The sequence below is a fragment of the Anopheles arabiensis genome, chromosome 2 (assembly GCF_016920715.1).
Source record: "Anopheles arabiensis isolate DONGOLA chromosome 2, AaraD3, whole genome shotgun sequence".
Lineage (NCBI taxonomy): Eukaryota > Metazoa > Arthropoda > Insecta > Diptera > Culicidae > Anopheles > Anopheles arabiensis.
The window spans coordinates 88,082,508-88,098,692 of NC_053517.1; the positions used below are offsets into that span (position 1 = coordinate 88,082,508).

The 16,185-nt window shown below is 48.3% G+C and overlaps 1 protein-coding gene across 5 annotated transcripts in view; it reads left to right on the top strand.

The window, feature by feature from the left end:
• Nucleotides 1-16,185, top strand: part of LOC120898457 — a 123,477-nt gene that overhangs the window by 89,612 nt on the left and 17,680 nt on the right. For all 5 annotated transcript variants that reach the window (XM_040304342.1, XM_040304344.1, XM_040304343.1 and 2 more), the window contains one exon: nucleotides 8,224-8,336. In XM_040304342.1, coding sequence (XP_040160276.1) covers nucleotides 8,224-8,336 — 113 coding nt within the window. The remainder of the gene's footprint in view (nucleotides 1-8,223; nucleotides 8,337-16,185) is intronic.

Below are 16,185 nucleotides of genomic sequence, written 5' to 3' on the forward strand. Positions count from 1 at the left end.
AATAAATCGAAACTTTGTTTTTAATAACCTGTAAACTGATCAAAATTATCCTGTTAATATCCTACAGAAGTGTGCTGAATGATTCAGTCGCTTTCTTCTAAAAAGCTTCAAAAAGAGCTTCCTCCTTTTTTTGCATTCTTACCAATTACTCACCTTTCCAAACATGTTCCCGCATACCTCCAGGGGCCACCCTGTCTCTGTGCCCCGGCGTGTTGTTGTTGTTTGGCATGCACTGTTGTGTTGTCTGTCTATTAAGACACACACACACACACACTGCAGGCGGAGAATGTGTGCAACAAACCGCACCAACCGCACTTGCTCCTTGCATATGCAGTGTGCGGTGCGGCGGCGAGTTTTATGTAAATTTATGCACCTTGAAACCCGTCCAAAAGAGTTGGTTGGGGAAAAGGAGAGGGGGGGGAGGGGGAGAGAGGATCGACAGGCACAAACATAGGAGGAGAACAAGCACAAGGATGGCGGCGGGGGAAAAACGAGCCGTGGTGAAACATTTTTCGTCGTGGTGGCTTCTTTTTCTCCCCTTTTCGGTTCCTGTTTCTTCTCAAATCAACGGTTTTTGTGTTCTGGTTGTTTGATTCCTCTCTCCCTCTTTCTATCTCCCCCCCTTCACACACACACACACACACTTCCAGCCCTCAATGGACGCTTTTGTTTTGAACGTTTGTTAGTCGGATTTCTCGGCGTGTGTGTAGACAGTGAGAGGAGAGGGTTAAAGCACAACCCCGGTGCACACACCGATACACCAGCGTATGTAAAACCCCTCTTTCCCACCGTTGGGTACTACATGATGGTGTGTCTCGGTCGTATCCGCCTTTTTGGGGAGGGTGAGCTTTTGTTGTTGTTGTTGTGGCGCACTGTAGCTCACTCTTTTTCCACGATATATATATATGGTGCTCGTTTGCATTTACGAAAGCTGAGAAGAAGTGGTAGAAAAGGAAGGTATAATAATAAGAGCATACGATGCAAAGCAAAATGAAGAAGAATAAAAAAAAACACACAGAATCATATCGGGTTTTGGGTTGATGTCTCTCTTTCTCTCTCTCTCTCTCTCTCTCTCTCTCTCTCTCTTCTCTCTCTCTCTCTTTCTCGCTTTCTCTCTCTCTATTGCTCCTGCTTCTGCTGGAAAAGATTTCGTTCCCCCCGTGCACGGCGTGGAGAAGAAATTAAAAGGCGCACGATCGTGTCGTGTTGTGTGCGGTCTTGTTTTCGGGCTGTGAGCGGCATTTTTCATGGCCCTCCTCATACCCCACCTTCCCCTAACCGCTTCTGGCCGTACCGCTCTGGGGTAGAGCGAGAAGCGGGAGGAACGCCCGCAAGAACTTCAGTCTATTTTTTTCTTCCATTTCTTTCACCCCCTGTTTTCGGGCGGGATTTCGTTGCTTTAAGAACGAACGGCGGGGGGAGGAGGGCAAGAGAAGATCGTTTTTCATCTACATTAGTAGTAGTAGTTGTTGTGTAGTAGTAGTAGAAGCGGTGGTAGTAGTAGCAGCAGCAGCAATTGTACTACTAGTGCTTCCCTCTAGTGTTCTCGCTCGGGTGATGGTCCAACGATCCAGGAGGAGGGGGTTGTGAAGAATGGGGAAGAAGGCATGCGGACGAGAAGGAGAATGAGAGATAGAGGCGCGTTGGTTGTGTTTCTGCCTGTGTGTGTGTGTGTGTGTGAGTGTGTACAACATGCCTCCTCGCTCCCCACCACATGTTGGGGCATTGACTGCAGCAGCATTGGGTGGCGCTGGGGGGCCCTTTTTATCAATGGATTTAAAGTTTCATTCATTAATGATTCCACGCCGCGCGCGCGATCATCAACGACGACAACCGTGGGGGGGGGGGGAGGGGCTCACGACCGTTGTTTGTGAGAATGTTGTTTTTCGTCGCCTGCTGCTTCTGCTCGTTTTTTTTTCAGGTGGAGAGCAGCGAGAGATACGGCCAGAGAAGAGGGAATTTTGTTTTTTTCCCGCTTCTTTTGCTCTTCTTTCTGTGTTCTTTTTTTTTTGTTCGTTCATTCGTTGTTGTTAATTTTGTTTTTGAATTCGGTTTCGCCGCGGTATTGCACTCCCCTCCTCCCCCCCCCCCCCCTCTGGGTGTGCGAGTGAGCTGCATCTTTTTCTCCTGCGCGCGCGCCTCCGTCGTGTACTGCGCTGTTCGTTCTGCGCGCCCCGTCCTTGTTAATTATGTTATTGCGTCGTTCTTGCCAAGGTTTTCTGTTCTGGGAAGGAATATATTTCTTTTTATATTGTACTGGAATGTTTGAATAACTTTTGATAAATTTTTTTTGTATATTTCACTTGATAGGAGCGTCTTTATTTAAAAATATTATTACTGTTTACTCGCAAAAAAAAAGTCAAATAAGTAACATTTTGTTTTCTGTGTTTTCTCTTTTATTTCCCAGGTATGTAAGGTTCAAATTGCAATGCTTCGTTTGGCGACAAATCGCCAACACCCCGGATACGTAAGTTCCCGGAAACAGAAACTTTGAATGGTGGTATTAAAAAAAAGAATAATATTATAAGAAAAGGAGCTAAATAATGTTAGCTGTGGAAACGAAATTGTTCAAAAAATACAAACTCCCTTTTTTGTTACTTCTACCACCACCCATTTTCAACACGTACCCTCGACCTTAGACCACCGGGGGGGCCCCCCCACCCCATGCTCCTCGAATGCTGATGTGTTGTCATATGTGTGGTGGCGCAGAGCCCGATCCAAAGGAGGTCAATCGAATTCCACATCGTACTTAAAGGGGCGGGCGAGTGGTGTTGAAGGGATGAAATGAGGAATGCTCTTCCACTTGTTCCTCTTGCCAACCTCCGGATTCGTTTACCGATCAACAACCCCTCGCGTCGCCGCGGTCGCTCTGTGGCTTTCTCGCTCACTCACAGCGACAGACCGCGGCCCGGGACCGCATCGGTATGCAGCGTCGCCGCCGGTCCGTGATGACGACGACGATGATGATGACGATGATTGTGCCGATGATGGTTGTCCAGGTATATCCGTGGGAAAAGTCAACAAAAGTGCAGCCCGCGCGCGAACACAGCATGATTGTTGTTGTATGTATGTAGCCGTGTCGGCAAATTGACTGCTTGATTGCGCGACTGCCGACAGAGCGAAGAGGACGAAGCGAATATTGCAGCCCCCAATGTCGGCGAGAGGGAGCAAGAGTTAGAGAGAGAGAGAGAGAGAACAAGAGGGAAAAAGAAGGCTTCTGAACACACAGGCACATAGACTCGTGTGTATGTGTGTTCGTTGTGGTGCCGTTGATGCTCCCCAAAAACGGTATTTATGTACTTTTGGGAGGGGCAGTTCGGGGGGTGGTGGTGGTGGTGGTAGTTCAATGTTGTTTGTTTTGCTTTTTTGAGGTTCCAATTGCGCTTCTGGCGCTGTGTTGCTGCTGCTGCTGTTTCCGTTGTATTATTGCCCCCTTTAAAATGGTTAGAGAGGGGGCATCGAGGGCGCCCATCATGCTGTGCACACTCTTCACTGGCGTGCTCACAGGTGCAAAGGGACGGTTGCGGCAAGTTTACTTTTGATACAAATATAATTGAAACACATTTTTGAGGTTCGTCGCCTTGAACCTTCTGTTTTGCTGCATTAACTTAGCTTGTTTTATAATTCGTTCTATTTAGCTATGGTAAAAAAAAAAAATGTTCATTAAGCTTGAACTTCCCTTTCCCGCCCGTCTCATCGTTTCAATATAAAAAAAAGCAACGAAAACATAAACACGCTGGCATTCATATCATATTCACCACGCGAACGACGACAGTGGCATATTTTTAACCCCATACCCCCGGAGGGCATCGTACTCTCCATCGGAGTGTGTACTGGCTTCTTTCCCTGCTCAGTAGTTACCAGGAATCTGTACAAGCCAGCCCAAACAAGAAGAAAACTCTGCACTTTTCATGTGCAGCACTGTGTCCAACTCTCCTCCTAGAAGTGGAGGGAAAAGCATTGGGGAGGGAAGAACTCAGCCTGCTGCCGCCCTCAGCTGGTGTACGGGTCCCTCGCTCGCTCTGCACACTCTTTCCATTGGAATGTGGCCTCCGAAGGGTTTTTGGAGCTCTTCTTTCAGGTCTGCTTCGCCGCTGGGGTAGGCTTGTGTTTTGTGGCTCCCATTTCTACGGAGTTTTACCTTACACACACACACTTCTTCTTACCAGTCGTGCGATCGCGCGCCATTCACTTTTTGTGTGAGGAGTACAGAGGAGTGTGAATCTTTGGGCTGGTTTAAGGCGCATGTTACAGGGAATATTGCTAAAGGGACAAATTGACCGAAATCGTTAAATGAAGTTGTCCAGTTTCAGAAGAATTGAGAGTTTTGAGTTACCAGTTTGGAAGAAAAATTCTTCAAAGAAAACTCTTTTCTTCAACAACCATATTTCGGTATGGAAAGGAGCCAAACTTTTGATAATATCATTGCAAACGTCAAGGAATTTGGCGCAGAATATGATTTTGCACGACTTCTCCAACTCAATGATAGACGATCTGGATGATCTCGCCTTGCGAACCGGTACTACCCAGGCGCTACACGGACGGATCGGTAATTCTAACCGTACTACTTGACCAAACCCCCCCCCCCCCCAAAAGCCCCACATTCCTGCATAAAAGCGAGCCCACGAGCAGCACACACGATGCTTAGACAGGGGATCAGAACACATTGGAACGAACGGAGCCAGCAAAAGGAGAAAAGACGCGTGGAAATGTGCTAGTCGGCGGGAAGACTCCTCCTGGGATATAACGGGTTTGGCGGTGGCGTTCGGGAAAGGTGTGTGTGTGTACGCATTCCAAGGAAGCCGCGGTGTGTAGAGGAACACGCGTCCAAGCTGGTTGGAGCAAAGAGAGTACCGAGAAGATTGTGTTTTGCATGCCAGAAATGTTTATACCTCCACCTTCTCCTCCTTCTTCTCCCCTCAGGGGGAACAACAATTATCACTGTTTGTGGTGTGGTTTGTGGTGGTTCTTCTTCGCGAATAATCTAGCGGGGAATTAAATTGCTCCAAAGCACTCTACCTAAGCTTCCAACTTCCGATACAAAAGATCTGCCAATACCGCAGTTACATTGTTGCGCTGTGTGTGTGTGTGGAGGGGGGGGGCACAACATGATGGAGGAATACTGAAGGGGAAGTGAGTTTTTTTTTGTTATTGGTAATACATTCTTTGCCACAAAACGCAAAACGTTTCACGAAAACACAACCCGGGGAGGTCTCTGGAGCAAACAAATCGATCACCGCTGTAAGCTTGGCTACACACCACACCGCACCCCCTCCAGAGAGGGAGCGGGCGGTGGTGTTTTGGGCTGTGGCGGAGGGGGGGGGGTTTGGTCGGATGTCAATGACCGACAAGTGAACCAGTGTGTCTGTTGATCGATAGCGAACGAGCGTGCATAAAGGAGAGTGTGTGCATGTGGCACACACACACACACACACGCGTACGCAGAGCATGTATGCCGGCCGGCCGGCCGGCATACCCGGGGTGTCGTCGTTATAGGTCTTCGCTCTCTGTGTGTGTGTGTATCGGAGTCGTAAGGAAGCAGTGGGAAGGCAGAGACAAACAAAACTCCAGCCCCCTCCGCCTCTGGCCGTACTCCCGGAACGGAACGAAAACAATTCCCCTCACCCCAAACCCACTCATCCCCCCCCCCCCCCCCCCCGACCCTTATTCCATCAGCCTCATGGCTGGAGTTAACGACGGGTTTATGGGCAAGCCCAAGCCCCGCGGGACAGAAAGAAAGTCTGACTCCTCAACGCAACTTACCGCCTGCCCCGCATTGAGCTGGGTGGTGGATTGTGCTGGATCCTTCACATACCTTAACTTTCCCGACCGCTTCTTCTCCCCCCCCCCCATTTCGTGCGATCCTCTCGTCCGCCGCGAAACGACGATCATTTGCCGCCGCCGTTCAAGCGTAAGCGAAATCAAAGGGATCTCTTCCTTCCATTTACATTTAGAGAGAGAGAGAGAGAGAGAGAGAGAGAGAGAGGAAGAGAGTGAGTATGGAAAAAAGGACCATGGCATCCCCACGAAGGTAGGGCATGGGGGGGGGTGGTATGTTGAAGTTTTGGGGAGAGCTGAAGTGTGCACCCAGATGTGGGAAAGCAACAGAAGCAAACCAGAAACTCGATGGCCGTCGTCGGTCGTCCCTCTCTGGGCTTGGTGTAAGATGCGTGCGTTGGGGAGATTTACATTTGAAGAAAGGCTGCTTGCTGTGTCCAGCCTCTCGCACCAAAACCCCTTCAACAAAAAAACAACAAAAAATTGTTGGGCAAAAATCAATTGGCCGAAGGACGGAAAGATGCTGATGATGATGGGTGATGGAGTGTGTGATACGTACATTGGGGAAGAAGAGCGTGTTACGGCGAGCTGTGCGGGAAATGGGCGAACACAAAAAAACTCGTAACACCGCGTTCCGTTCTGTCTGCGGCGGCCCCCGGGAGCTCGGAGTTGTGTCCTCCCGTTTCGCGTCCGCCCTCCGGCCCGTTTTTTTTGTATGATCGCTTATGGTCTTGGGTTGTGGAAGTGAAGGAGTCTCCGTCGTCGTGATATCAAACGGTGGGGCGACAGGGGGCACAGGGGCAGGCGGGAGACGCTCACAACAAAGCTAGTTCGTTCATACCAATTCTTCTTCCTCCTCTGTTTGTGTGAGTGTGTGTGTGTGAGGTTCATCTTGTTTCCATCTCTTTGGGATTCCCTTCGGTTGAAGCCTTCGCTTGCTTGCTTTCTTCGTTCGGGCGGCATCAACGCTCCCCCGGCCCCGTTACCTTGGAATGTGTCCTGTCCTTCCCCCGGGCAGTCTATCTCGCAGCAGCAACAGCAGAAGCATATTTTCATAGGCTTTTTTCTTCTTCTTTTGTTGTGGCTGTTGTTTCCTCTCCCGTTTTTCTTTGCATAACTCCTTTTATTTCGATCATTTCTACTGTTCTACACTCTTGTGCTGCTCTTGATGTGTTTGCTCGTCTACATTTTCTTATGTCATGCTTCCTTTTATAAAGTTTTTTGTCTTTAAATTACCCGTCTTTTGCAAGTCTTTTTGCTGCTGCTGCTGCGAGCTTTTCTTTCCATTTATCTCTAGCGCGCGCGTGTTTTTGTACGCTTTGGGCATGGAAATATGATGCTAGTGCTCTTTTCGCACAAATCGACAAATCTGCTGTCCTGGGGTTTGTTGCACGACGATGGGATGCTCCAAGCTCCCCGTCTTTCTGCTCGCTCGAAGGTATTTATGTCACCTAACGGCCGACTCGGTTGTGATGATGGAATGGAATGCCTCCTTGGCTTGTTGGGGCTCTGGCTGGCGGTAGGAATTGGAAGGGAAAAAGCCGTCGCGGCGCAGAAAAGGAAACATGGTTCGTAGATAAAATAAGAGAGAGAGAGAAATAAAAAGCAAAAAAACCCCGACTAGAAATCAACATCTTTTCGAAACGGAAGAAAGCAAAGCGAAGGAATAGGGATATGCCATACACCGTGGCGTTGCGACGTTACGACAGCAGAAGGAGACAGAGAGAGAGAGTGTGAGTGTGTGGTGTCGAATGCCAAATTGTCATACGTTGATATGGAGATTGGCGGGGGGAGAAGAGAGCATAAAGGAAACACAGTTGGTAAGTGATGGTATGCCAATAAAACACTTGCCACATTCCACAGCCCGATGGTCGCGATGGCGGGGCGGCATTTTACAGTTAGATTTGTGTATGCATATTTAACAAGCCAGTTCAGTGTGAGGAAGGGGATGCAGAGGATGGCCGGTGAGGCTCCAAAGAGAACCGGACAAACGCTGGGAGTGATGTCCGTCCGACTGGTGCGCGAAGAGAACCGGCTTTTTTGAGGTGAGGATTCCTTCTCGGGATCTTTTTCTTTGGGGGGTCTTTTTTGTTGTTGCTGTTGTTGGCTTGGGCTCCGAACCCAGTTCTTCCAGTTGGAAGTTGGTTCGGGTTTGGGGCTTTGAAGCTAGCGATCTCGGTGTGGTCTCGGCGTTACTTGTTATGAAGCGTTTTCCGGCTTGCGGCGGGGTGTATAGACTGTAACATTCCCGCTGGGCACGCTGAATCCAGTTTGAGGCCTGTTGATGTCCTATCAGGAGAATTGATTAAGTGCAAGAATATTGCAGGAGATACAAATTGATCAACAAAGTGATGCCCTAACTTGAATGTCCTATACATCTAGAGACTCTAGAACCTCTCAACAACTAACCATATTCTTCCTTTATCCTACCCTATGTCTTTGCAGAGATTGCTATCCGCGTGTACTGGAGCACATCATCAACACACAGTCACCGCAGGTACTGTGCCGAGATTACAAGGAGATTCTGGGCACGCTAGACATCATCTCCACCGATCCAGGTAAGATCACTGAACTCTGAATACAAACCGTCGATTAAAACTATGCTCAAGATCTGAAACCAAAGCACATGATTTAGGCATTGAGGCATTGAAGAAGTCACTGGTCTGATTTATGTCCTTCTCTCTCTCTCTCTCTCGCCTACTTGCACACATCTACGTCCTCCTGTTTTGGCGAATACTGTTGCGCCGCGGCAGGACCTTATCGCACGTTAGCGCACAAGCCCTGCTATTATTATCGGAACCTTTCCGCTTTCCATTTGCCTGCTGCTTTGGCGGTAGTAATGCATTTTAAGAACAGCGCACTCCTAAATTAACCACTTGCACAAGAGAGGCGCGCGCACTGCTGGCTGCAAAAGGCGAAGCAACATCCCGCGAAGAGGAAGGAGCCTCCACTGGACCCGACCCGACGGACGGCTTTGTTTTGATTTGATAACAGAATGCGCGCGCGCTCTTGCTGCAGCCGCAGACGATTATTTTTGCCACGGCCGCCCAGGGTTGCCCATCGCGCCATTCTTCTCCTTCTCTCTCTCTCTCTCTCTCTCTCTCTCTATTCTCCTCCCCGCAACAAGGGGTGTAAAATTGAACATGAAAACAAACTGTGTTTTGGGGGAGAGATACAGGATGGATAGCGGAGTGGGGGACGTAAATGGAGTGAGGGGCGCATACTAACAAAATTGCATTTGTTTTGTTATTGCACTTTTGCGCCTTCGTCGTCCATCGCCGCCGTCCACGTTGTGTGGCGGCGCGTCATGTGTAGGAGCTCTGCTCTCTCTCTCTCTCTCTATCTCTTCCCTCTTGATTGTTTACGCTCCCCTTCGTTGATTGTTGCTTTGCCTTCATCCTTCTTATTCCGGGTGTGGTGTTTTTTTTTCTTTCTTTCTTCGTTCTGTTCTGTTCCATCTGCGAAATCGTTTGCGCGCGAGTCCCTGCTTTGCGTCCCCTCCTTGGGTCATTGAACGGACACAAAATAGGCGCCGAAACACGCAGACCTAACAAAAAGACAAGCTCTCTGTGCGTGGTCGTGGGGCTGGCGGGCCAGCATCATGTGTGCAATTGATGTTTGCTTGATGATTGCTGACTTCAAACAGGGGAGATATTGGCAGTCGTTTTGTTTTGCTTTTTTTTTTTGAGAAGGTTCTAGACAGAGATTGAAAGGAGGACTGAAATTAGTGGTAGAATTGCATCTCTAACAAATGAAACAGTTATAACATTATTCTGCTTTTAGGGATGATGCAAAATTCTTTATTAATTCCTGCTAAATTTGCAAAAAAAAAAAAAATATAAAGACTGATGCTCCAAAAATGACCAAAATAACGTGTCAACTGTAAAAATTCCAAGAATAATATCCAAATTGCTCGCTACACGCTTAAAATAGACTCCCTATTTGACGGCTTTCCAAACGGCCCCTCCTTATTATTCCTCCTCCTCTCTATCTCCGCTCATTACATCTTGGCAGCGTCTGAGTAGGTTATTACCTAGCGCCAGTAGCCGGTAGAGCTGCATGTAACTTCCAACCCACAGACACAAACCTCAGCAGACGTGGCCAGAGCAAAAAGACACTGTGTGGAGGAGATGGCGGCGTGGATATTTTAATTTACCGCTTAAAATAGATCCAATCGACCGTCGGCAAGGCACGTTCCAAAGAAATTGCATTTGCGAGGTGCATCTTTGTAGCGAATTCCAAAAACCTTCACAGCGCCGCCGACGCCACGCGACGGAAGGAGAAAGCAGACTCTCATCTTCCCTCTTTGTGTTTACTATTACGATCTCTTACTTCCTTTTTTTTGCTTTTGCTTTTGCCTCCCCCCCTATGGCCTTAAGAAAAAGAAGAAAAGATAGAAAACACACACGAAACATACTGTCTCCAAAATAGAACGGCGTGTGACTGCGTGGTCGGTCTAACACATCTGAAGGGGGGGGACCCCCAACGCCGCACACTCATGTTACGCCATGTCAGCTTCTTGAAGACGGGGCGTATAGGATGCGCCAAAGCGCGACCCCCAGCAGAGAGGGATGCAGGCCCCAAGCAGACAGACAGTAGGGGAGGGTCCCCAAACTGCTGCTGCCGCCCCATCCGGAAATTCCCCGCAGACTGACTCGCACGCAACAGCCGCGCCAGCCAGTGAATGACACAAGAACACACTCTCTAAGAAAAGGTGGTTAGATGGGTGGGGGTGTATAGTAGAGTGGAGGTAGAGAAAGAATCTTTTCTCGGGCGCGCGCGCGCTGATGCTGTTTCGGGAAAAGTGCGCGCTCGGGTGTGTTGTGCTGCGCGCTGGCTGGCCTGGCGGAGGGTGTTCTATTTTCGGTTGCAATGTATTTCTCCTTTTAGCCGCGTGCAACCGCCACCACACGCACCCTGCTCTGCTGCCCCCCTCCCCCTTTTGCCCCGTGTAAGAATTGCATGATGCGCTTCATGATCGCGATCCTACTAGAAGCGCTATAAGAGAGAGAGAGAGAGGGGTGGATCGCATTTGATCCGCCGGGCGCGCGCGGGATGAGCATGATTGCCGCCGAAGGGTAATTTGAGACTCCCCAGGCCGTAACTTCCTGTCTGGCGGACGACGCTGACGACGATGACAGGGCCCGCGAGAGAAGAGGGTCTTTGAGACTGTTTCTTTCAAGACTGCAATCGGAGGGAATAGGTGTACAGTGGTGGTGGTGCTGTGGCACCATGGATCTCAGGCACCGACGTGAGTGAAGAGCACACATGCAGCGCACGCAACGTGCATATGTTTTTAGTTTCATTCCACTATTGTGTGTGTGTATCTTCCCTTCTTCCCCGGTGTGTTCGAACGATGGTTCCGTATCTTCAACATCCGGTCCCCTCGCTAGATCGGATGATGCTCTGCTTCTGCCCTATTATGCCCATCTTGGTGTTGAGGCCCATTTCTAAAGATAGATAGCACAGGGACCTCTCGCACTCTTTCCTTCTAGCTTGTCTGTTCTGCTCCCTTCCGGAATCTTCCCCGAAACATGTGCGCCCTCCTTTTCTGTTGTTGTTCTGTTGAGATACATTTATGTTTTCGTTCTTTTTTGTGCTTTCCTTGGGTTCATCCTGGAGCTAAATCCCGGAGCAGGAAGAAAAAAGCTTGTATCAACAGCATTTTTTTTTTTTTTTTGCTGGAGACAAAACGAAAACGGTCAATTTTTTTCGATTTCTTTGTCGACCCGTACACCCTAAGCGTCGAAATTGATTGGAAAGTTGGTTGTCAGCTCGTTGGTGATATCTCCCCGTCGTCGTGTTCGTCGTCGTGTCGCATGTTAAGAATATATAACCTAGAATTTCGATCGAGTCTTAGGATGTTTTGTTGTTGTTATTTACGACAACCGAGTAAATGAAGAGCGGCGAAGAAAGCAAAGGGACCTTGTGTGGTGTGCTGTTGTAATTACTGGGAGCACGGGGAGAGAGAGAGAGAAAAAAAGGGAACGATCATTACAAGGAATCACGGCAAACAACCTAAACAGGGCGAGCGGAAGGAAGCAATCCATCTTTTCCTGGCTAAAAACAGAATGATGGCCCCGATGACTCTACTGCCTACTCGTGCACCCCAGCGCAGCCATCCCCTTGTGTGGAAGTAGCATATTTCTATCACCAGCAGTGACGGGAAGTGACGCAGCAGCAGTCGCTGTCGTCTTTACTGGACGGCCCAGGTTTTCCCCCCGGTGTGTTCTTGGAGGATTTAGTAAGGCATTAGAAGCACACACCATGAGATAAATCTTTCGCCGTCCAAAACGTTTCCGTTCTCGGTGAACTAAGAGATAGAAGAGGAGGGGAGGTGGGGGGGTAGGTGCGTAGATGAGCGGCCCCATATGCGGCTCGAGCTGTAATATAATTGTTTTATGCGTGCCGCCCTAAACATCGCACCCGAAATATCTTACCATCGCACAGAATAATCCGCCTAAATGTATGCAATGCTCCTGACATTTTCTGTATTCATTCTACTAGATTCGAATTGGATTGCATTGCCACACTGCAATCAGAACTTTCGCTGTTCAATGTGGTTTTAAAAAAGCGATAAAAATATCTCTTACCATAATTAAACGAAATATAGCTCGCATAGTGGGAAATGGCACACCACCAATGTGTGCCTGGTGAGCATACGTCACGCCGGTTAATTAGGTCTGTGCGACAGCCTCACGATGCGCTGTCGATGGAAGGAGGTGTTCTATTTTTGATAACTGCCTTGGAGCAAAATAGGCATCTTCATTGACCGTAACGTAATTTTGCCTATTCTATATTCTTTTTTTATATACAGCTTCCTAAATTCACAGGAAGCAGGATGGATGGCGCGAATGGTTCTGTGTACCGATCGATGCGCTATCAAACGGAGAAGGATATCCTATTTTTGGGCTATGTGGATGGCTCTTAGGAATAGCGCGAAACGATTTCCAGGGCCCAAACATGCAAAAGCGATAGATGGGTAGTGCTGCTACTGTCGCCAAACTGCTCTCCCCCCCCCCCCCCTCTCCCTATCTCTCTGTTATGGGTTATAAATTAAATTTCTGTTTCTTGTGGGGACAGGGAACACAGCGCGCTGTGAGGGCACACTGTGGCGTGAGGCACTGTCTAAAAATAGATCCTCCTTTGAACGAACCCTTAACGTCCCTTTAGCTGGTCCTCGAAACAGGAAACTACCCATCGCAATGGGGGAGCCGTGGTAACTAAGTTAGCGAAAGGACAGGATACAAACCAAATTCTGTAAGGTTTGTTTTCACTTTATTTCTCTCAATACTTAAAGTGATTTTAGCAATAAAACGTACAAGAATTTAGCCCGCCGAAGCGTGTGTGTCTTAGCGACATCAACTACCACTGCACCAACGGAAGCCAACACTTAAACGTACGTCCGGACGTACTTCCGCTCGTTTTAGACCTGCGACATAACCCCACACGATGGTGGCGGCGACGGGGTTTCGCGCTCCGTTCCTAATGGCAATTCCTATTTTGGGTTCTGTTTTCTGCACACGCAAGCAAGCACAAGTGCGCGTCGTTTGGCATCGTTCGGCGGACGCGCACAGAAGAGTTGTTGGCGTGAGTGTGTGATAAATTGAAACTTCCTTCCTTCCGCCTTTTGTGATGTCATGGCTAAGGCACGCGGGAAAGACGGAAGGACAAAGTGTGTATCGCCGGCGGGGGGGAAGGGGCGGTTAATGTCCAGCAGCTTAATTACGATGATCGACGAGAGAGCGCAAGGGTTAACAGTTTAAGAGCGCATACATTCAAACAGAAATGGATTTAGATTTCATACCATTGCAAAATACCCCGTTTTTACACTTTGCATTTAATCAATCATTTAATAATCCCGTTACTTTGGTCTCTCTCTCTTTCTCCGTCTCTTCCACAGGTCAGTAACATGTAGAACCGATCATCCCAACAACACCAGCTTTCCCACAATGAATGACGTTTGGGTAACGTACACAAAGAAGATCCCCGCACCAACTGCAATTTTGTTTCTTTCTAATGTTTTTTTTGTTGTTGTAGCTTTTTTACCGTTTTGTGTCACTCCAAAGAAGAGGCTCTTTAAACGCAATCCGGAAAGTAAAGCACATGTGTGTCGGGGTTTGCTTTTTTTTGTTTTTATTGCTGCTTCCATTCTTGTGCCCTCGTCCTCACATCTCACTGTTTTTTTTTTTTGTTATTATTTTTTCAAGCCCAAACTGTCAATCATCTCACTTCCGGCAGAGCAAGGTTTTACCGCAAGCGGCGAGTCGATGCGAGTCTCCAAAATGCTGTGTGTGTCTGTGTATCATTTATTCTGTACAGAGACCGGGCGCGCAGAGAGATGTAGAGAGCAAGCATAAAGAGACAAGTGGAGAGAAATTGAAGAGAGGAAGAGAGTCCACTTCTATCGCATTTCCGTCCCGTGTGGGTTTTTCGAGGACGGGATGACGTCGTTGCTTGCTGGTCTCGGTGGAAAGAACGAGAGAGAGAGAGCAAAATAGCAAGAGAAGGGGCGAAAGGGTAAAGCGCAATTTAGGCGGAAGTACCATGTCCGGTGGATCATGTTGGCTTTTGTTTTATACATTAAACCCTTTGTGAGCGTGTGTGTGCTGTTGTTGTAGCCCTGGGATCGATGTCCGCGAATACACTTTGGGTAAGCACACACATCGCACTTCATTAGATTTGCAACAAAGTATTTATCGCTCTCTTTCTTTCCTTCTCTCTCTCTCTCTCTCTCTCTGTATGGGTGTCTCTTGTATGCATTGGTTGGTGCACCAGAGCACCCAGCAGAACAAAAACGCGATTCGTCACCGATAGTAAAATCTATTTTTCTATTTTGATTCTTTTAAATATCCCCACCACCACCGCTCACTCACTCACACACTGATCGTGCCGAAGCAGTCGGGTGGTCCGGTGTCCATTACTGCGATTAGATTTGCTTCATTTACCGCCGCCACCGCTAACTTGCCCACGCCCAACGTGTCCGCGCGGCGTTGACTTCCGATTAAGCACCGACGACCGAGAAACCGACGCTTCGAGCATCCGGTGTCGCCGGCAATGGAATAGTGTGGCGTTCGTTTTGCGCACTCATTCCATGTCACTCCCGCCAAGAGCCTAATTGATTGTGACACCTACCGCACGCGACATTTAAAACAAAACAAAAAACAACCCACAGAAGTACAGCTTTTTCTTGATGGACCCGGTCGGGTTGCCAAACGCGATTGCTTTTGCCCCTCCCCCGGGCTCGCGTAGTGTCTAGGTGCACTGACGCTCGCTTGTAGAAGGTGCCGCGCCAAGACAAGCAAGAGGAGACATCTTACGGGGAACGGAAATAGTGCAGACATCCGGAAGCTTTCACCGCCCCGTTTTGCAATTGGGGTTCCTTCTTCCTCTCCCACAAACGGCGGGAAGGTGTTCAGCAATTGAACAAATAGAGAATTGGTCATTAGTTGGTTTAGTAGTAGTTTATATCCCGCCTGTAGAACGAACTTTTTTCCAGTATGACTTCCTGTTTTCTACCCTTTTTGTCTTGTCACCACCGTGTCTCGAGCCAAAAAGGAAATGGTGCAGTGGTGGCTATAATCAATTATAAATTAACCGTGTATTAGAAGACTGAGCAAGCACCATCGAGCCGTTTGAGTTAAAGTAACATTGCATTTTGGGACACTTTAAATGGTTTTACGGTTAGTTTAAGTTTTCAAACTATATTTTCATATCAATATGAGCTTTTTCTGCTTTCGTTAAGTTGTGACATTTCCATCAGTTCCATCCGATATGAAACGTCAGCGTGCCGAGAGTACAGACTGAAGAAGCTTTTCTCTTTTTAGTACATCACATCGATCGATGCATCGAAAGCATATGGTGTGACATACGCCTCGTATTGTCCTTACAGTGATAGAGTGGCCAATTCGAGCGAAAGGGGGATGCTGAAGTTGTCGCGGTAGCGCCTGTGTATCCACACACAAATCAATAGGCGAACAAATGAATGAATGGTGGGATGAATGAACGAAACACGGTTGTTCTCATCTTCCTTCCTCCCAGCATTTGCTCGCAATGACACCGGACACCGGCATGCCGGGTCCTATGGACACATACAAACGCACCTCAACACAGAGTGTGCAACTAATACAAATGATACACGTGAATGTCGCCTTACCCCGCATGCCTACTACTTTATCCTCCATGCCGCCATCATTATCCGAACATGAAGCTCGCTGATCGATACAACAACATTCCCTTGTTCTCTCTCCCTCTCCCTCTCTCTATCCTCTTGCTTCACACAATCGGTGGCACTATATTGGAAGCAGAAAATCACGAGCGTAGATGATAGTAGAGAAGCGCTCGATGCGAATGTTGTTCCCCGGGCGGTGTGTGAATTCGTTATATGCACAATTGAAATGTGCACTA